Below are 21,089 nucleotides of genomic sequence, written 5' to 3'. Positions count from 1 at the left end.
CCCCCTCCCCCCCCCCTTCTCCCCCGTGTGTTGCAGGGGCGCATCGAGTACCTGGTGAAATGGAAAGGCTGGGCCATCAAGTGAGTGTATCCCGCCCGGGCTGCGGGGATGGGGGGCTTGGGATGGGGTGGAGTGGGATGGAGGGGGAGGTATCTATGTGTGCGGCTGCGGGGGGATTTGGGCGCTAATCGCTTCGCTTGTCCCCTCCGCTGCTCCCGCCCCGGCAGGTACAGCACCTGGGAACCCGAGGAGAACATCCTGGACTCCCGCCTCATCGCCGCCTTCGAGCAGAAGTGAGTGTTCATCCCCCACCCTGGGCTGGGGGGGCTGCAGCCGCAGGTTTGACTTTGGGTGGGCGAGCGGGAAACAGCGTCCAGACGTTCCTTTTCTTTTCTTTTTTTCCCTTTTTTTTTTTTTTTTTTTTTTTTTCCCTTTAACTTGTATGCTTCTGTTTTTCCCTTTGGGAAAAGTTTTAACTTCTTGAAAAATTTGATTCCCTAAAGGGAACGAGAACGTGAGCTGTACGGGCCCAAGAAGAGAGGACCTAAACCTAAAACTTTTCTGCTGAAGGTAACTCTTATTTAAATAACTTAGGCCTAGCAAAAAAAAAAAAAAAAATCCTCTCAAACCTTGCTGGTGCGTGCCCTTGGAAGGACTGGACTTTCAAGTGACTTGTGCCTGATGCCTGGCTCTGGGAGCGCGGGGAAAACCCGACAGGAAAGGGGGGTGGGCAGAGGCGCAGAAGCGTGTGAGGGGAGGGCGCGTGTGCGTGCGACGGGTGCCTCAGCAGGACGGTCAGCACACGCAGATGTGCGTGGTGAGCCTGCAGTCTCTTTTTCCAATATCCTCTCCTTCTCCTGGCCTTCTGTTGCCGCAGTGGAGAGCTAGCCAGTCTTGTTCCCTCTTCCTTCAGCAGGCCGTTCCATCAATGCCCTGCAACTCAGCGGCGTGCTGAGCGGTCAGGCAGCAGAGGCGGGAATCCCACTGCCACTTGTGCTCCTCTGATTGCATTTAAGGATGTAGGTGCTCCACGGGAGTTTCATGAAGGGTTCATGCTTTGATCTGTAAACTGCAGGCTTGTTTTGCTTTTGCAGAGGGTGGGGGGTGGCTGGGAAGAGGAGGAGTGTTTCACCTCTGCATAGGAAGGCAGCTGAAGTTTCCAATTTCTTTCTGATAAACTCAGCATCTCTGCAAGATGTCGTAGCATCTCTCTGTTTGCTTGCAGAGAAGAGCAAGGAAGGTAGTCCCTAGTGCAGGCCTACTTGCCCTGTCTTTTTACCTTCTTTCTTTTTAATTAAGAACTCTGGTAGCTGTGTGACTGTTACGTGAGCTCTGTGAATTTATTAGTTTACAGATTAAATGCCTTGCTCTACTCCCCTCTTCCCTCCCCTTCCTCTCCAATCTCCTGTCACAATCTCAGGCTTCAAGTGAGCATAGAAAGAACACACCTTTGTACAGTTTAGAGGGATGAGCAAATCTGGAGTTCCCCTAGTTTTATTCTGATAGGAAGCCCTGGAACAGCCTGTGTGGACCCTGTAGTAAGGCATCACTATCACCAAGTCATCCTGTGGCTTTGGGCAAGTCACTTAGGCTTTGTGCGTGTTTCCCCATCTGTGAAACAGGTTAATACTTCCGTTTGCCTGGCAGCAGTAGGAGCTTTACTCAAGTCAGCACAGCACTTTTAACTGCACGAGCACTGGAAAGCACAGTGAGGGGTAGGGTGTCACCTCTTCTCTGCTTTGGGAGGGCTTAATGAAGCACACAGAAGAAATGCAGGGGCAGGCGTATTCTGATGCTCTGTGTGAAACCCAGGGGACCGTGGTAATCCTTGGGAAGTCCTGCTGATGGAACTGTCCTCCCCAGTCGCCTGTTTTTTTGCTAACAGTGTTCTGTATGTGTATCCTGAAAATTACAAACAAATCTGATATATATTCCTTATGCTGTATTGAGGGAACACAGTCTAGTTGGCTTTCCTCTTTCTGGCAGTCATGCATTAAATGTAACTCTGTGTTTAAATTTCCAGCAATGCAAAGGAACACTTGAAGGGAAAATCACCAGCTTGAAATAGTCCTCTGCCTGCATTAAAAAATACTGGTATTTGTAACACCTGACACTGTTCAGAGCTGTAGAGCGGTGACTGTGATATGTGTAATCACTTTCTTTTATTTTTTGATTCTGAATGTGATACGGCCATATCTATTGCCATATCACTTTTTTAAAAAAAAAATTACTCATTCTCACTCATTTAAAAAACCAAAACCAACCCCCGAACTCAAAACCCACTCATTGCTTCACTTTTCCCCTTACCCTTTAAAACTCCCCTAAACTTAACGTGAATTATTCAGCAGCATCCTTTGAATCACATCCGTGACACGTTTCTGTGGCACATCTTCCTTCTGCCAGCTCCTCAAATGGTAATGGAAACCTGTAGGTTTGCAGAGCTGGCTTGGTACTTTGTAGAAGCTGACTCGTGATGGGGAGCAAGATCATCTCTCCTGAGGGCTGGTTCCACGTGGGAGAGGCTGGCAGGGCAGAGCGCTACCACTGCCGCTTGGTTTGCACCTCTGGGAAACAGAGCCGGTGGAACTGTTAGCGCTCCGACTTGCTGTTCCTCTGTGACTTGGGATCCTACCCTAAAAATAACACCCCAGACCAGGCAGCGAGAAGTAACTCTGTCTGAGCCAGACCCATCTGAACTTGTTTGAGCTCTGTTCAGGCAAACCACAATCGACACAACTGTGGCTAGAGTTACGACAGAGACAGCGAGACGGTTTGTAATTCAGCTTTTCTGACCCCTGAAGATGCACATTTGACCTCTTCCAGCCCCGCAGCGCCAGTTCCACTGTCGGAGGAGTGGGATTGGGTTCTGCCTCGCACATTACTAACAGTATTTTCAGTTCTTTCAGCTGCAGAATCTCTTGCCAGTGAGAATTTCGGAAGCAGGGGAAGAAATTTGATTCTTGTATCCCAGAGGGAGTATTTGGAGTTGGCAGTTAGAACAATATTCTTTTTGATCTGTTAACTGAACAGATTAGGCCTGGATGCAATGATGTTTAAGCAGAAATCTGGCCTAGGACTGCTTTGATAGAGTAGTCTGCCCTTGACTTCATGGCTTGCTAGGATTTTTCATGTGTATCAGTGCTTAAACCTAGGCTTCTGAGTCTCCAGAATGGCATCAAAATAAGTGCCCTGATATGCCACTCAGTCCCTTGGCTTGTGTGGGTGTTTTGGCTTGCAGCTGGGACTAGGTTTATCCAGGGATTAGTTCTCAAAAGTTGCAGATAGGCACCCAGGGGGATTTGCAGAAAGCATTCCAGCAGGTTAGTGGCCCACGCCTTTGGAAAAGCTTTGAAAAGCTGCATCTTTGACCACCTGCTGCCTTTGTAAGCCAGGCTCCTGTTTCTGAGAGCTGTCTAACACTTGCCCTTTCGATCAGACTGCAGAGGCACATCACAGTCCAGGCTTTGTAATAATACTATCAAGATGGCCGGTGTTGAAAGCGACCCCTGCAAAGTTCAACTGCAAAGTTTTGGGCAGGAAATGGGTCTTTATCCTTTGCATGCTAGGGGCAAGCTTTCCCACAGCTGAGCTCAGGCTTGGCAGGAGGCTGTGATTCTTGGGAGGCTGCTGGTGTGCTGCAGCCCTGTGCTGAGCAGATAGGAAACAAAGTTCTTCATCTGAAACGGGCAGCACTGGATGTAAGACTCTTCAGATGTCTGGCAGAAGTCATCCCTGAGGACAGGCCCTTCAGCATGGATGCTGGTGTGAGGTTAGAAAGAGACATAGCACGTGCTGTAGTGGTCTTCCTCTTTTTCTCCTGCTTGATTTGCTCTTTTTATTTCACTTTTTTCTCTAGGCACTCCTCTGTGTGGAATGCAAACCTCACCAACTCATCTAATAAAGTCTAGCAAGTGCTATTCAGAGACAGAGTGCAATCTGCAAGCTCAGTGGGTGGCTGGCAAAGACTCCTAGTTGGGGTGGCCATAAATACTAAGGTGACAGGAGTGAAGAAGGTTAATGGGAAGGAAGAAGTAAGGGAGAACAAGGGTAAAGGGATTCTTAGTAGGAGAGTGGGGGAAGAAGGGGTTGAGCAGCATGGTGCTCTGTCCTTTCGCCCTCTCTTGAACTCCAGGGCTGGAATTGGGTTTCTTTTGATCTCCTCCCTGTTCGTAAATTATCCTGAGTAATTTGAAAACAGACCATTCTCCTTTTGTAGCATTTTGTTCCCAATCCAGAGGGAAACTTTAGTTTATGGCAGTGTTGCTTGGGAGAACTGTGCTATGAAATGTCTTGCTTTTGCCTTGTCACTTAGAAGACTGCAGAAGAAAGAGGGTGATAAAAAGGCAGAATGGCAGCCAAAAAGGGGAAAGAAGAGCTCTTGCAAATGCTGTTGGGAGCAAAGACTGTGGGAATGCAGGTGGAGAATAAAAGACAAAGCAGAGCCAGTAATTTATGAGAGAGTAGCGCTACTATGGTGCAGCAGCACTACTGGAATTGGCAAGATTTTTAAATAATTCTGTAGAAATCCATTGCCTTACAAGGTCTTTGGTTTGTTTTTTTCTTCCAAATCATAGAGATTTTGATACAAGTCAGGTAAGAGAGGCCTTTCTAAGCACGTGTCTGTGTACGTGCTTGTGTGCCTCAGTGCGTTAAGGGAATGAATGAACAAATATGCTTGCTGGGCCTCGAGGGACACTTATTCAGAAATAGTAGGGAATGGGGGAGATACACTGGTTCCCAGGGACAGTGAGGGAGAGCTGTACAAGATAAATAAAGGTGATACATATCCCAGACGGGAAGAGGGGGAAGGGAAGCAATCCCAGCAATTGGCTTGCTCTCATGACAGAGCACTGCAGCAAGCTTCCAGCAACTGCATCCTGATGTAGGCTGAGCTGTAAGCAGAGAGTGAATTACTTCATATACATGCTGAGTACCTCTTCAGCAGTGAGCACATCCTGCTGGTGAAAGCAGCAAAACCTAGAGAGGTAGTTTCTGTGTGGAAAACTTGTGAGCTGAGGAGCAAACTGTGGTGACACAGCTGAAAGGATTCAGTGGGTTTGTTTTTCAAAGACCTTATCCTCATATGGCTTGTGAGTGTGATCGAGGAATGGATCCAGAGCAGGGAGAAGTGCCTTTCCAACAGATGAAACTGAATGTTGAGTCTTCTCCAAACCGAAGGTAGCAAGTTACTTAATCTAAAGTTGGAAGCAAGGGAAGGAGAGCCTCTGTACTGTCCCCTGCAGTGAAGGGACAAGTTCATGTAGGTGATGCCTGAATAAACCTGATCCTGTGGTAGGAATACTGAGCTTCCCAAGTGAGAAAGCTGTGGGGGTTGGTCTTAGATAAAGCATCTGATACGATTTTTCTTGAAACCTTACCTGGAAAAACAATCTCAAGGTAAGCTGAATATTTGCATAATGCTCTTTGGAACTTGCATTGAAGCTGGTCACTGGGGATAGCAGTGTAGCAGCAGGGGAGGACTGTTGGGCCCTAATTTAGCCTCTCTTGGTAATCTGACCAAAGTATCAATGCTGTCTGTAGACCACCTGGACACTACTGAAGCTGGAATTTAATAAAGGCAGATAGCTGAAACATGAGTTAGAAACAGCTTCAGCCTTGAGAAAGTGTCCCAGAAGTAACTGGAAACACAGACACATAGCATGTAAATGAGACCTACTGCTTCTGGCACACTGGAAAAGTCCAAGCCATGTACCAGGGCTCTACAGTAGCTGCTGGGCAAGCACAAAACCAAGACAGGTCTCTGTGAAAACAGAGAGAAGCTGATTAATGTTTACAGGAAGAGAAGGTAAAAGCAGCAGGGCTGTGGAAGTGGCCAGGTAGTAACCATCCCAGCATTATCACTTTGTTTAATGTGGCTGATAGAAAACTTTGCTCAGGAATTTTTGGGGTGTATAAGGAAACTGAGGGTGTTTGTGATTGCTTCCCCCACACTTCTGGGAAGCTGCCTTCTTTCTCTCCTGAGTGATGGAGGCGGTGCTGGTGGAAGGTGGCAATTAGATTTCACTTGGAGCAGAATGGCACAGAGGGGGCAGAACTCCTCACTCGAAGGCATGATTGTGGGCTAGGCAATTAATCTGAAAGATGTGCAGTGTTGGCAGTGGGAGAGGCACTGAAGGATACCTGTGTCCATCCACTGAAGCTGTAGAAGGATTTTTAGTGATGCATCTGTCTTCCTGGCTTCCCTGTCCTGTATTTTGGAATGGGATGTTGTGTTGCATTTTGCTCTTGGCTCAGCAGTGGTAAACTGGTAAGAAACCCAAAGCACAAGGGCAGCAGTGCTGAAAGGGCTGGCTGTGGTGTGGAGCAGGTGGAAAAGGAACAAATTTGTTAATTCAGGCTGTGCTGGTATGTAATGTCAGAAAGCAAACTTTAGCTTGTCCTTGTGTCTGCCATCTGCTTCAGAGGGACCTGTGAAGAGATGGAGTAAGCACAGCCCAAATGTGCGTTTTCCTGTGCCTGACCCCCTGACCGGATCTGCAGTGTCTCCAAGTTGTGTATTGATGAGATGGGAGGAGGAGACTTGATGTGTGGTGCAGGGAGTTCATCTGGTGCTGTTGCTGTGCTCAGGCCTGTACTATGCCTGTGACAGAAACTGTGTCTTATTTTCTCAACAGTTTGGGGCATGGAGTAACACGAGGCTGAGCAAAGAGTAACTAGATGGACGTTGGGAAGCTTTCTGCTACAGCAGAAAAAGTGTTGGGGTTTGTGTGTGCTGGACACACTTCCCTTTAGCTAGATGGAAACAGCCCTGTTAATGTGCAGAGTGTCTGTGCCTGCCTTGGGGTTGTGCTAACTTGTCTATTTCTTTGTCAGTCAGCTAACACAGAGTCCAGGTCCCCAGTCAGGATGAGCCTTTTTTGTGTTTTCTTGTGCAGTCAGAGAAGGAGGCTCATTTTTGCAGTCCTTTTAAAGCCAGAATACAAGTAGTACTGAAGGCTGTGATCATCCAGTGTTAGTCGAAAGAGGAACAAAATGTCTTCACGTCTCCGTTCTTTGCTCATTGAAGATCTTCTGTGGTTCCCATGGGTATCTCTGTGGGAGAAGAGGGGCTCTGGCTAACAGCAAAGCTCTGGAGCTGTAGGGCCAGGACTTTGAGCTTTTTGTGCAGGGGCTGGCTGGGCCCCTCGCTTAGATCTGTTAGATCCCTGCCTTTACACGCACATTTTTTTCCCCAGGCATTTCTCTGGTAGGAGGCACAGCCTGCAGGGTGACAAAGGAGATGGAGTTGAGTGCTAAGCTCTTAGCTGGCAAGAAGCCATCCCGATCTTGGCGTGTGCAAGGGGCAACGGGATGGAAAAGTTGGGGAGGAAAAGCAGCTGTCGTCTTCTAGCTCTGCAGTTCTTTCTGTGCCCACGAGGTGGGGGAAGCTGCTCGCGGGATGGGCAGTCACAGCGTGGGGGCTCGCCTGTCCCCTCCAGGCCTGCGTGACTTCTACCTGTCACCACTGCTGAGAGGGAATATGGAAGGGGGTTGGCTTGGGCAAGTACTGGGGTGCAGGTGGAAGGATGAGCCATACAAGTAACAGCGCTCTGATGAGATGTGATGTAAGAATAGACTCTGGGTTTCCATGCCCACAGGTCATACAGCACCAGCTTACCAATGAAACTGTTGTTCCTGCCGACAGAAAATGTATCTGGTGCATGAACCAGGGCAGTTTTTGGCACCAGAAGAGCTTAAAAATATTGTTCCTCTGGGCTGGGTCTTGAGAAGGGCTGGCACAGAACAGTTGAACAGGTGCTGGTCCAGTTCTAGGTTTCAAACAAGTGTGGTGCTCAAACGGACAAGTCAACCTCTTCTTTGGAGGTGCAGTTAAATTTTACTTGAATTCCAACTGGCCTCATCTCTGGCTTTAAACACTGGACCTTGCTCCCACAGCACAGTAAGAATGAATGACTTGCATGTGACCCTAGTTAAAAATCAGATCTCTAAATTTCTTGTGTTTAACGAAGATAGCTCCATCAGGCCATTCTCACCAGCCTCCGTCTTTGTTCCTCAAGACCCCCTTCTACCACGCTTTTCAGAGGTAATTCTCATTAGGTGTTACTCTGCCTCTTCCCTCTTATCTTGTGTTCAATTTGTAGAGAACCTGGCACAATCCCTTTGTACGTTTGGGTGCTGTCTCAGCACTGACAGCCCCAAGTGCCTGGGATGATGCTGGCTTCTTTGGCTGACAGTGGAGGGTTGTGCACTTTGACTGATGATGACCAAGGGGGACTTTGGAGACCATTAACTCTAACCCTGAGACATGCCTGGGAAGTCACAGTTTCTCCCTGGGGAAAGCATGTGTCAACAGTGGTACAGCCTAGGGAGACATCAGCTGCCCAAAAATTATATAAGACAGTGTCCTATGCCTGTCTGGGGGCTGTGCTAGAGCTATCCATAGTTTGTAGGTGTGTACCTGTGCTTGTCATTGATGTTGTGTATAAATGTGTCATGGTGCTTGGCCTCAAGTGAGCAGTGCCTCATTTGAGATCTGGCTGCGCCTAGGCTGCCTCTCTGACCCTGTTTGTTTTCTTTCTCCCCACCACCGCAGGCTCGGGCCCAAGCGGAGGCCCTCCACATTGGGGATGTACACTTTTCTGTCAAGCCTGGTTCCAGTACCTCCTCTCCCAAACTCCACTCCAGCGCCGCGGTGCACCGGCTCAAGAAAGACATCCGGCGATGCCACCGCATGTCCCGGCGCCCCCTGCCCCGTCCAGATCCCCAGAATGGCGGGAGCGTGGGTGGCGGGGCTGGCATTCGTCCTCCCGTCTCGCCCTTCTCGGAGACCGTGCGCATCATCAACCGTAAGGTGAAACCCCGCGAGCCCAAACGCAGCCGCATCATCCTCAACCTCAAAGTCATTGACAAAGGTGGGAAGCCAGCCAATGGGGCCGGGGGCCTGGCTCGGCCCAAGATCCCTTCCCGAAACCGTGTCATTGGCAAGAGCAAAAAGTTCAGCGAGAGCGTCCTGCGCACTCAGATCCGCCACATGAAGTTTGGCACCTTTTCGCTCTACAATAAGCCGTCTGCTGCACCTACCCCGTCTCTGGAGGGCAAGGGGGAGGCCGAAGGCTCCCAGGCAACCTCCTGTGGGCTTATTATGGGCTCCACCCCCTATGATGCCCCCAGCTCCAGCTCCTCTGGGTGCCCATCACCTGCTCCCCACTCCTCCTCTGACCCAGATGATTCCCCTCCAAAGCTGCTCCCTGAGACCCTCAGCCCAGCCATCCCCGACTGGCGTGAGTCAGAGGTCCTCGACCTCTCAATCCCACCTGAGTCGGCTGCCACCAGCAAGCGTTCTCCTTCGGGAGGGTGCAGTGGGGGGCAGACTCCCTCCTTGTCCCTTTCCTCTTCTGACCCGGAGCAGGAGGCTGGCGACTGGCGTCCTGAGATGTCCCCTTGCTCTAATGTGGTGGTCACAGATGTCACCAGCAACCTCCTCACTGTAACCATCAAGGAGTTCTGCAATGCAGAGGATTTTGAGAAGGTGGCGGCGGGCAGTGGTGGAGGAGGCAGCAAGTGAGCAACCAGGTCCCTCCACTCCAGGGGCGTGGGGGGAGCTCTACCTGAGAGAAGTCGTGGTGCGAATGGCTGTCCTTAGTTCTCTCCTTCTCCCCTTGGCTGTCCCTCTACCCTCACTGCCACCCTTCCTCCTCCTTTCCTCCTGCCCAATTCCTCTTGCCTGGAGGCTGGAGTGTGTCAGTGGGGGTGTGGGAGCACCCACTGTTCCTGGGTGTTGGTACTGCTAGGAGGAGGCAGGGAGGGTTGTGGTGGGGCTGGGGAGTGGTTGTTTGTCCTTGAATGTGATGTTGTCCAACGGGCGGTGGAGCCTTTGGGGCTGAGGGATGAGTGAGCATGTGTCTGTGTGCCTGTGCAGGTGGTGAGGATGGTGCTGCTCTTCCTCATTCCCCTTCTGTCTTTGACAAAAACTGAAGAGGAGCTCCAAACCCGTGAGGGGAGGACATAAGAGGATTGGAGCCCTTGTCCATGTCCTCCAGACCTTCTCCCACAATGTGCATGCAGACTCTTCCATTCTTGTTTCCCCCTTGCCATGACTACCATCCTGCCATCCTTCCCCTCTTGGCCTGTGGCCTGGATCTGCCCTCTCCTCTACTGTCCTTGTGGCAGTTGCTGATCCAGATGCCCTCAGTGAGGGGGAGAAGGACAGGTTAAATGTCGTGCCTGGAAGGTGCTTGAGACAAAGCTGGGGTGGTGGGGGGTGCCCCATGCAGCCTATGCCTCATATTGGCTTCCCCTTTCCTTTGACTATTGGTGCTACCTTGGCAGTTGTATGGGTGCTTTCAGGTGCCCTGGTCCCTCCTCTTCTCCTGCATCTTCCAACCTGTTCAGCTCCTCAGGAGAAAGGGAAGAAAAGAGGAGTCTGCTTCCAGCCCATATCTTCCTCCTGATGTTCATCACTTGCACTTGTTTGGGAGAGAGAACATGAAATGCCTTTCTCTGGTCTTTCCGTGGCAGAAGCAGGAGTGGGCTGTGCATCCATCCTTCAGTCTGTGGGAGGATAATGCCAGCAGCGTGATGCTGCCCCAGCCACATGGCTGCTCTCCCACCGTGTGCGTAAGCTTCCCCCGGCCCTCCTTGCTTCCTCTTGCTCCTTCCGAAGGAAGGAGGTGTGGATGCTAAGGCAGGTTGTTTGTTCTTCCTGCTTGTTTTTGCCCCTCCTGCTCACTTTTGCCCCTCCTGCTCTCCCCTCCCTCTGGTGGGTGGCCTGGAAGAGATTTCCCCTCTGTCTTTTCAGCATCTGAAACAGCCCTTACAACTGTCAACCAAAGGTGCTCATAAGAAATACCTGTCTCTCTCACATCACGTGCATGTGCGCTGGATCTCTTCCCCTAAAGCTCCTGTGAGCTGATCTAGAAATTCCTTCTCTTCACTCCTAGCAAGTAGGAGGGAGCAAGACCACAGCTTGCTGTTTATTCCACAGCTCCCTCTTTCCCTGACCAGCTTTGTTCACATCCAAAATAAGCTCTATTTTTTGCCTGCCATTTCTGGCTTGCTCTGTTTCTGTGTGGGTCCTAAGCTTCACGGTGAGAAGCCATTCCTTTGCTCTCCTTTCTTCCTCTGCTTGCACAGGACTGAGGCAAGGAAAAGAGGTGCTGATGAGCTGCTGGGAGAGCCTCACCCTCTCAGCCCTGTCCCTGGATGGGGCAGAGGGGTGTCACTTCTACATAACATGCTGCGGAGGTGGAAAGGGTGGAAAAAATTCCTCATGCCAGGGCTCATTTACTTATAAGCCTGCCCTGGGCTGGTGAACACAAGTGGAATTGGCCCCTCTGGTGCTTTCACACAAGGATGTTCAGGAGCTGCTGACTCTGAGGAGTGCTCTCCTGCAGCAGTGATTTTGTGGTTGTAGTGATCTGAGGATAGAAGGGAGGCAATTTGTGGGAAGGAAGTAATATTTGTCTGCCCAAGGGACATTGTCAGGGTGGTAGAGGGATAGACCGGCTTCTGACCTTAATTAGGGCTTTTGTGCCCAGAGCGTGTCTATTCCCTGCCTCCAGCGCCTGGGTCGGTGTAATAAAATATTTGCTGCCTTCCCCACAAACCTTGCCTTGCAGTGGGTGGCATTCCAAGCTGTGGGAAACAGTGAATTCACACCAGTTGTGTGAACTAGTTGTGGTTGGGTGTCTGTGCAGACAGTCTGAGGGGGATTCCAGGTGCTGTTAGCACCACCCTTGGTACACCTCTTTATTTTTCTTTCCTCGGTTAAAGAGCTTAGTGGACTCTTCGGGGATGTGCTTTCATTCACAGCTGAAGCTAGGGGCAGGGAGAAGGAGACTTCCCTGATCCATTTACCAAGCTAAGGCTTTCTATAACTTGTTGGACTTGTGTGCGTGTCTGTGTTAATACCTGCTTGTATTTTGTGGGTGTTGTTTTTTTTTTTTTGTTTGTTTGTTTGGGTTTTCTTTTGCGCATCTTTCCTGTGCCTGGCACACCCAGGAATCCCTTATGTTAGCATAGCCTATCCATTTGACTGCAGCTTCAAAGATGAGCAGTTTGTAGGCATAGGGAAAAGCTCTTTCTTAGGAAAATAGCGAGGAGATTCTTCTCTCTTTCCTTCCCCTTCTGAATAAGAACTAATCTGTGGCTGTGAGATAAGAGGAGCTGCTTTATGGGGTGGATGCAAACCGGCCAGTCACTTTAGGTTGTTAAGTTACTCTTTGGTGTGTATGTGGTGATGTGTTTTGTTTTGTGGTATCAAGATTCTGAAAAAAGTGTTGAAGCGTTTAAGTGGGAGATAAAAGGGAACTTTAATAGGAAACTCTTGATGTGTTTTGGCCAAGATGTGTTGCTTGGCAGAATTCTTTTCCCCAGTGTCTCTTGTATGGTGTTCTTTGGGGGCAAGGGGCAGGAATTGTTTAATTGAAGGGGTTTTGCCTTTCTCCAGAGTGGCAAGCAAGGGAACTGTCTGTGAAGAGTAAAACAGTGGGTCATTGTAGGGATGCTCCGCAAGGACCTTCTTCCTGCGGTGAGGAGATGAGGGCACTTGTTGCAGCAGAGAAACTCGTGTGGTAGATCCTCTTTGTGGAGGAAGAAAGGAGTATGATCCGGCTTGCAGACACAGCTCACCTGCTTGTGTGACAAATCCCTCCCTGGGAGGGTCACCAGGTGGGAACCAAACCCTGAACCTCTGGATCCGAAATGAGGATCCCGTGCTGGTTTGAGTTAGAGGTTTGCTAACTTGAATACAGCAGTAGCCTCAAGTTCCCTCAGGTGGACAAGACACTTGAGGCTGACTAACCTACCTTCGTATTCACGTGGGCTGTGCTCCTCCTTCTGAATTTTTGCCCTTGCTCCTTAATGGAGATAGGAAAGAAGATTCATCCATGCCTTTTAAAATGTGCATGGAATTGAGGGAGGAGTTTATTTGAAAGTATCCCCTTCCTTTCCCCGTAACCCTTAGGAAAAAAAATCAACAAAAACAGGGAAATATTCTCTGTGTCTGTGCCATGTTTGTTCTCGTTGTCGTGTTTTTAGAGGAGATTTTATGATGGAGTGGAAAAAGTGAAATGATTAGTTTTGCATAAAAAAAGAAAAGTTTTAAAAAAAATTTCTACAGGGAGAGAGCGAGAGAGAGTTTAAAAATGAATAATAAATGCAGTGATTGCACAAACTGTAGTGGTATTAGATGGTCCTTAGAGAAAAGAGTATTTTGTAGTATCGAAGCATGTGTGTCTGGGATGGTGTTTGGCTTGCTTGAACTGGAGGGAAAGGCATTCTAGGACTAAGCAGCGATCTCTGAGCTGAAAAGGCAAGTTGCATGTTGGAGGAACCCTGTCTACAAACCTTTCCCGTCCTTGCCTCCCAAGTGTTGGAGTGAGTTCCCTTCCCTCCCATACCTCTCCTGTGAGCTAAGGTGGAGTCTCCAAGTGGTTTTCTGGCTGAGCAGCCCTCAGAGGGCCGGTCTGGTTCTGACAGATTGTGGATCAGGCCATCAACGTGGAAACAGTTGACTTACTTTGCATGCACAGCAGGCTGCTGACGTTTGAGGTTGGCATAGACCTTTCTTGCCAAGTTGCTGTCTCTTTTCCGTCCCCTATATCCAAGCAGAATTAATCATGGTGGGCTTATTTCCTGGGAAGCAGATATGCCTCTCCTCTGTAAGGTTTCTTAAACTTCTTCCAATACCAGGTGGGGGGTGACATTTTTCTGTACAGAATTTACCACATCAGGGCAGAAAACTGAATCCCATTGTTGTGTATTCCAGCACCCCTTCTCCCCAGTGGCGGGATCTCTAGAGGCAAATGAGAGCGCTGCCTTGTGTGCTCTGATTGTGTTGCTGAGGGACACACGCCGTCTTCTTGAGGCCAGCAAATGCTGGAAGTTTTTAGGGTGGAGAGGGGAGAGGAACAATCTGACAGGACTGTGCTCAAGTAGGGCAGCCCTCTTCTCCAGCTTCCTTTGGGGTGTTGGGGAGGAGTTGCCTGAACATTCCTTCAGAGCGAGGAGGCAGCTCTTATGTGCTGCTTTCCCTGTCCAAGATGCCTCTGGTGTTCATCAGGCACATGGGAGTGACTGCAGGGAAGAGGGAAACCACCAGATGTTGGTGTCTGAACAGAAGATGGTAGGCAGGGACGCTTGAACAGCTTTTCTTGTCTGGACTTCTGTGGTGCCCTTTGCAGTGGCTTTGCAGTGGCAGATGACGGATGTCTCGGTGCTTCCCATAGCCTGGGCTGCACTTGGGAACTTTGCTCTCTGCCCATCAAACTGTCGGTGCTTCCCATGGCTTTCAACTTGGAACAGAAACCTCCTGTCTCAGGCTCTCTTCTCAATGAGCAGCATGGGACTGGAGGGGCATGAAGCTAATGAGATACAAGCTCCTTTGGGGATGAAAAACAGAAATAGTGTGGTGAGCAGGCCCAGCTGTGGTGAGCCACTGCTTAAATTCTGTTTGCAAAAGAGAATGGGAGCATTTCTCTGTGTCTCCCCTTACTGAACTTCCCAGGGAGATTTTGTGAAATAAACAAATTAAAAAAAAAAAAAAAAAAAAAAAAAGAAAAAAAATCACAACCACAATCATGCTTTTTACTGGGTAGGAGCTGTCTCTGAGCTGAGTCTTCCTAGGGATATCACTCCCTTTCCAGCCCCTCTTTGTAGAGGAGGCTTCAGCAGCTCCCAGTGTTTGGAGATTATCACCTCCCTGGGGACTTCCTGGCAGAAAGAGGTTGCCATGCTTGAAGGATGGTGTCCTGAGTTCCCCATACTTCTGCCCACCCCAGGCCATGGCATTAGTGGGGCTGCTCAGGAGCAGGTCCTTGTTCCCAGGGAGGTGTAACAAACCTGGAGTGTGTGTTTGGCTAAGTGCTTGCTTTCCCTTTTGCTTCCTTCCCCACCTTCTGACAAGACTTTCCTCCTTGCCTGGCACATCCTTTTACTCCAATGTCGCTTGCTTTTGCTGCATTTTTCAATTGCCCAATAATCACGCAAGAGCTGGGATCTTATTTACTTCTTATATATAAATATATGAATATAAAAAGCCTCCTCCCCTTCTTTCTCCCCATCTCACCCACCACCCCATGCACAGCCTCCCTGATCTCTGCTCTGAAGGCAATCTGCTGTAGAGGGTTAATTTGGGGTTGGGGATTCGGTGCCTCCTAAGTTCTGTTCCTTCTCAGCTTGCCGTGGTTTTTCTGCCAGCTGTGTCACTGCCCTGTGCCTCTGTCTCCCTCATGCAAAGGGGATGGGGGTGGAGGAGACCATCCTGCTGAGGGTGCTGGCAGCCCAACTCTCGAGGTGTTTGCAGAGATGGAGTGCTCAGTGTTGCTTCAGAAATCCCCTACTCCCTGTCTGTGCTTCCTTCCCCAGGTAATTCCAGGAAGTATCTTCATTTCACCAATGCTCCGAGGTTGAGAAAATAAGTGTCTTTATTTTCTTTTAACTTCTATTTTTGAGATCCTTTCCCAGAGTGCAATGTGTATGGTTTCTTTTTGGGGGTGTAGATGGCAGGAGATGTTGGAGTCTGCCTCCATCCTCACCTTTGCCTTTCTGTCCTCTGCTCCTCTCACATTTTGCCATTGCCCCGTGTCAGACTGATGTTGTTGGAGGTATTTGCACCCTTTTCTGTGCAGGGTCAGACTTGGCACCAGGAGCTTCTCCTGTGTTCTGTGTGGTGATTCTGAGGTGCCCTGTGTCCCACCTGCCTCACCTCTAAGCATGCAGCAGGGCCCTGAGTTCTTTCTTCTAAATTTCTCCTTGCAGGAGTGAAGGGAGATACAGTCCTGTGGTGTTTGGCTGCCTCTAGCAGCTCTTCTGTCCATTCCAGCTTCTCTGTGATGGGAAGCAATGGCTCCAGGGCCATCCAAAAGCACAGTCCTTGGGGTGAGGGTCCTTCCATGCCAGCTGAGCTCTGTGCTTTGAGCCCACACCCTTCAGGCACTGGCAGATGGCCCTGGGATGGAGGAGCAGGATTCCCTCTGTGCTCCTGGGCTGGGTGGTGCTGGGAAGGGGGCAGCAAGCAGCGTGCTGTGGCACAGGGAAGAAGTAAGGTGACAACTGCAGCAAGATGCAGTCAGAGTGGTGCCAGCTTCTGCAATGGTTCAGAAAATCTTCTGCTGGGAAGAACAGGGCATGGTGGGACATGCAGGCAAAGTGTTAATTCCCATTGCAGGACCCTGGTTCTTTTCTTCATTCCTTGTTCAGCTGAGCACTTGGAGCTCACATTAAACCTCTAGAACATGGCTGGGTGGGTCAAAGCACTTAGTGGGGCTTAAAGGCCTCGTAGGACTAGCGGGGCTTTCCCATGCTCCCAAGCAGCCCCCAGCTGGCCCCTTCTCTCTAGGGATACTGAGGGCTTTCCTCTGGGCAGAGCAGCAGGTAGGTGCTCTTGCACAGGTCGTTGCTCTTCAGCTGCCCTGGAGGGAGCCTGCTGCTTCCAGCCCCCAGCTGCAAAGCGGGGGCAGAATCTTAGGTCAAGTTCTCAAACGGAACAAAAAAATTAATCGTTGTGATGACTTTTTTTAGAAAAGAGTTGTCATGCCTGCACCTCCCCCAAGCAAATCAACTCAGTGTGCTGTCCTCCTTCCTCTTCTCCCCTGTGCCATTAAGCCTTGTACACTCCCTAAGAATAGAGGAGACTCTCTGCTTTGGGATTTTTTTTTTCCCCCATTTGTTTTCTTTTTGCATAGAAAGTTGTCTGCTGGTGGTGGAGGACAGGGGCGTGCTTCATCTGTTCCTTCCTTTCACCTTCCCCTGTGCCAAGCTTAGGCTCAATTGCTGCAGATTTCCTGCAAACACTGAACTTGGAGCAGGCGAGTGACCCCACTGCGTTCTGTGGTACTTGGGTGCTTCAGATTCTGCCTGTGCTTGAGCTTTGGCAGCATCAGAGCCCTTCCTTCCTCTGGGAGAAGGTCAGCCCTAACTCCAAGTGCTGATAGTTCTGGTGCAACCCATCTGTCTCTTCATTTCCCCTCACTTGGCATACAGAGTGAAGGTGGTAATTTTTTTTAATTTAAAATAAACCTAAATATGTATCTTGTAATTTTTTTTTTTATTTTGAAAAAAAAAGCATTTAAGGATTGTGCACGGATGAATTGTATATCTATATATTATTTTTTTGTCTTGCAATTTTCATTTTAAATATAATGTTTGTTCAGTTTTGTTTTGTTTTTTAATCCAGTTCCCAGCTGGCTAAACTCTGTCTAGAGTGGATGGGTGGGAGGCAGAGCCACTGGAAGGGTGATTGAATCACTCCTTCCCTTGGTGCTTCCTACAAGAAACTGGTTTGCTCCAGGTTTGGGGGTGGGGGTTGTGCTAATTACTCTTGTATTCTTGTACATTTTGTTCTTTCTGCTGCTCTTGAGTATTGTATCAATGCCAGAAATGGGGAGTTAAAAATTAAAACAAAAAATTAACCCCAATAAATTGTTACATTCCAAAATCTGTTGTTGTTTTCCTTGGGTGGGCTGTGACTTGTGGAGCTTGGGAGGAGGGCTATGGAAATGCCTGCCTGAGCCAGCACAGATCAGCTCTGCAGTCAAACACAAGCACCTGCACCCTTCTTGGGCACCATGGATCAGCCCTGGTTTGGTCTTTGGACCTTTCTGAACACAGAAGCTCTGAAAAAAAAGACTCTGAAAAAGGAGTATTCTGGAATGTTAAGGGAAGAGGGAGCATTTGGGAAGGCTGAGCTGTAGCAAGTGGAACCTGAACACCCTCTTCCCAAGTGCTTGGGAGAATCTCCCATGGTCTCCCACATCCTTTTAATAATGAAATTAGATCAGGGTACCACCTAGCACTTGGTGGCTGAAAAATGCTTCAGGCGTTTCCCAACTCCAGAACACGTGCTTGAGTGCACTTTCTCACAGGCTGGTCTAGGAAATACAGTGCAAAATCCTCTCTGTGTGTAATTGAAGGCCAGATTCACTCCATCACTCTCCAGCCTGTAGCAGCTGCATGAAAAGGCTCAGCTAAACTTCTGGGTGGGAGGTGCTGGTGGTGGGAGATGTGGTGGGGCAAGCGAGTTGGTTTTGCACAGAGAGGCCCTTCAGCCAGCAGGAGAGAAGGGCGGGAAGGCAGCACTTGTGGGTACGGGGAAAGGGCAGTGTCTGGACACAGCTCCAACCAAAACACCCTCAGGGCTGCCCTTCAGGAGGCTGCGATGAGGTCTCACCCTGAGGGGAGAGATTGGGGTGAGCTGGGCGTTCCTTGGAGAGAGCTGCTGCCTTGAGATGCTTCTGCACCGTCTGTTTTGGAACACCACGGCAGGGCCTGCTCCAGTGGTGGCAGGGCTGGCAGCAGGGAATGCTGCCCACAAAGCCAAGCACAGTCCAGGTGTCATTCATGTCGTGCCATCAGGCTCACCTTGCCTCTTCTGGAGAAAACACTCCCAAAGCCAGCACTCCCTCCTCCCTTGCCCCCTGGTTTTGCTCAGAAGCCAGTGGGCTTTTGGCTGGATTTGAGAACACCAAGTGCAGCCAACTCTCACCCAATGCTTTCTGGAGCAGGTGGAAGGCTGGAGAGACAGACCCCAGCCTGACTGAACAAATCCAGTAAGGTCCTGCCCCTGCCCTGGTGCAGGCAGACCCAGTAACCAGGGCAAGGCGATGCAAGTCACACCTGCAGGGCTGAGAAACCTGGAAATAAAGAAGCCAGGATTTCCATGCTATGTAGAACCTGCAGATCCCCAGGATCTGAAGGCTCCCGGTCTAAGGAGATGGTGGGGCTGAGTCCATGGAGTGGCAGAGGAGCCCTTTGATCTCCTTAGGGTGGCCCTGGGGATGTTCCTGAGCTGGGTGATAACCTGGGAGGAGGGAATCCCCCACCTCAGAAACATCAGCTAACATGCCTCTGAGAAAAGGTTTCTCCCCTTCCCTCACCCCACCACCCTGCTGGCCTCAGCATCGTGAACGGGCCAGGGTTTCAGGCTGACCAGGATGGAGCTGCCTGGTTCCTGTGGGGAGGGTTGGATGCAGGGCAGCCTTGGAGCAGCAGGTGTCCTTCCCCTTAAGCCAGCAGTCCACCCCAAACGTCCCTCTCACCCAAGGGGCACAGCAGGGTGACCCCTTGTCCTGTCTGCAACCACCCCTTGGGGACAGCCACTAGTCCCAGACACCATTTTGGTGTTAATTAAATGGAAGAAAATCCTTTAATTGCTCACTCCCAGTCCCCCTGGGCTGAATCCATGAGCTCTTGTTAAATCCAGCTTCTGTCACCAATCCTGCTCAAAACAGGAACCAAAAAAGCCCCAGTCTGCCTTCCCCCACCCTATCATGCACCGTCCTTGCAAGGGCCAGCTGCCCACCGAGCATCTCTGGGACAGGGAGGCTGCTCTGGCCACTCACCGGTCTGAGTCATCACTCCGGGTGAAAATCTATTTTTGTCACCTCTTTGTCTCTGGGAAGAAGTCGTCCCTGCTGAGGGACAGGTCGGGACCGTGGGAGAGGTGAGCCCTGCCCTGCTGCGATACCCAACTCTTCCCCATCCCAGCATGGGTGAGTGGGGCCAGGCTGGTGCAGAGGGGCTCACCCTTCCCCTCACTGCCAGAGCGGCATCGGCCAGAGCTACAAACCTTGCCACCACGATCCTGCAACCCTTGGTAGCAAAATCTAAACAGTTCAAAGCATCGCTTCCCCTGGCAAGAAGCTTTGTAGGAGCGTATGGCACTTTTCCCCACAGGGTAGCAGATAAAGGGTACCCCTCCCACCCTGATCTGCACTCTGTGGGGAAGGCTGGCCTGGTGCAGCTCTCACACGGGTTCCTTCCAGTTCCACTCCCACCTGGGCACTGCCAGGGTGGGCATGCAGCAGGCAGGGGGTGACACAGCAGGGTGCAACCCCCTGCCACTGTTAGCAAGGACAGGTTGGAGGCTGGTGGCCTCCCCCCACATCATGGGGTGCAGTCTTCTGTTTCCTTTGCATCCCTCTCCAGTGCCCACTTGTCCCATCACACCGAGCACTCACCTCCCACAGCGCTCACCGGCCTCGCCACCAGGACCAGATGCCTGTTGCTCGGGCTTTCTTCACATCCACCTGCCCAGACTACTCCGTGTCCAGCTCCACTTTTCCCCCTCAGCATTCCCTTTATCTCTACCTCTTCCTTGAACTGTCTTCCTCTCCTCCTCCCCACAGCCTTACAACACCACAAGTCAGGCAGGTCTCTTGCTGGCTCTGGGGTGATGGTTTTGAGGGGCTGGGGTACAATGCACTCTGTGGGGAAAAAGGGTGACTGTATGCTGTCAACAGCCAAATTTGAGGAGTCCTTTGTAGCTCTGGCTCCCTTGCTATCCACTCAAACATATCTGAGGGGAAAGAAGAGGTAATCTTTACTGTTGTTTCATACCTAGCACTGGAGCTGTTTTAAACACACACGCTCCTGCTTCCCTGCCTGCTAGGAAGGATTTCCTGCCATTACTGAGTAGACCTTGAAATTGATTTTGGTCGTTTTCCCTCTTGTGCTCCTCTTTTCTCGGCAGGGCTGTATTGCCAAGGCCCCAGTGTGCCTGGGGAACAGGAGAGGGCATGGCACAGCTTCTGTTGAAGCAAGGAGGTAGTGGTTGTCTGAAGCAGCTTGTTTATGAGCAGCTCAGACTAGAGTGATGGTGGGGGAAATTAAGCGTGTGTCTTTATTTCCCAAATGAACAACGTGAGTGCGTGGGGCAGAGGGTGAGGCATCCCATGGCAGCTCTCTGCAACAGTCCTGTCTGAGGTGGGAGAGCAAGACAGCTAGGAAGTTTGCTAGTTTAATTTTTAGGAGGAAGGAGGAAAAGGCCCCAAAGACCATCACAGGGAATGAGTGATTACGAGGCTTTCACCCTCGGGGTATCAAGCGGCCCTTTACTGCCAGTCTAGGCATCTCGCAGGGCAAAAATCATCCCCTGGGCTGTGCCGGAGCAGCATCCTCTCGCCAGAGGCTCCCGCCGGGCTGACTTCAGCGAGCCCGGGGCAGGGCTGGCCCCGTCCCCGGGTGCCCCCGGGGCGCCCTCCCTGCCCTTCCCGTTCCCTCAGCCGCTGGCTTCCCACCGCCCGGACCGCCGCCCTTGCAGCCCGGGGAGGGTGCTGAGCGGGAAGGGGGGTCACTAAGAGGGGCACGGCCGGGGGCACGGCCGGGGCCGGGCGGGGGCGGCGGCGGGG

The 21,089-nt window shown here is 50.7% G+C and overlaps 1 protein-coding gene across 1 annotated transcript; it reads left to right on the top strand.

Moving 5' to 3' along the window:
• Window positions 1-30: 30 nt before the first annotated feature.
• Window positions 31-14,517, top strand: CBX6 (chromobox 6; the record flags this gene model as incomplete). The annotated part of the gene is made up of 4 exons (XM_041481454.1): window positions 31-80; window positions 228-293; window positions 504-570; window positions 8,555-14,517. Coding segments are annotated over 4 exons (1,155 nt in total), but the record flags the coding sequence as incomplete, so codon positions are not given.
• Window positions 14,518-21,089: the final 6,572 nt, after the last annotated feature.

This window comes from Pyrgilauda ruficollis, unplaced genomic scaffold (assembly GCF_017590135.1).
Source record: "Pyrgilauda ruficollis isolate IOZ18807 unplaced genomic scaffold, ASM1759013v1 scaffold56, whole genome shotgun sequence".
Lineage (NCBI taxonomy): Eukaryota > Metazoa > Chordata > Aves > Passeriformes > Passeridae > Pyrgilauda > Pyrgilauda ruficollis.
The sequence above is the reverse complement of the archived record's forward strand: the minus strand, read 5'-3'. Positions and strand labels throughout refer to the sequence as shown.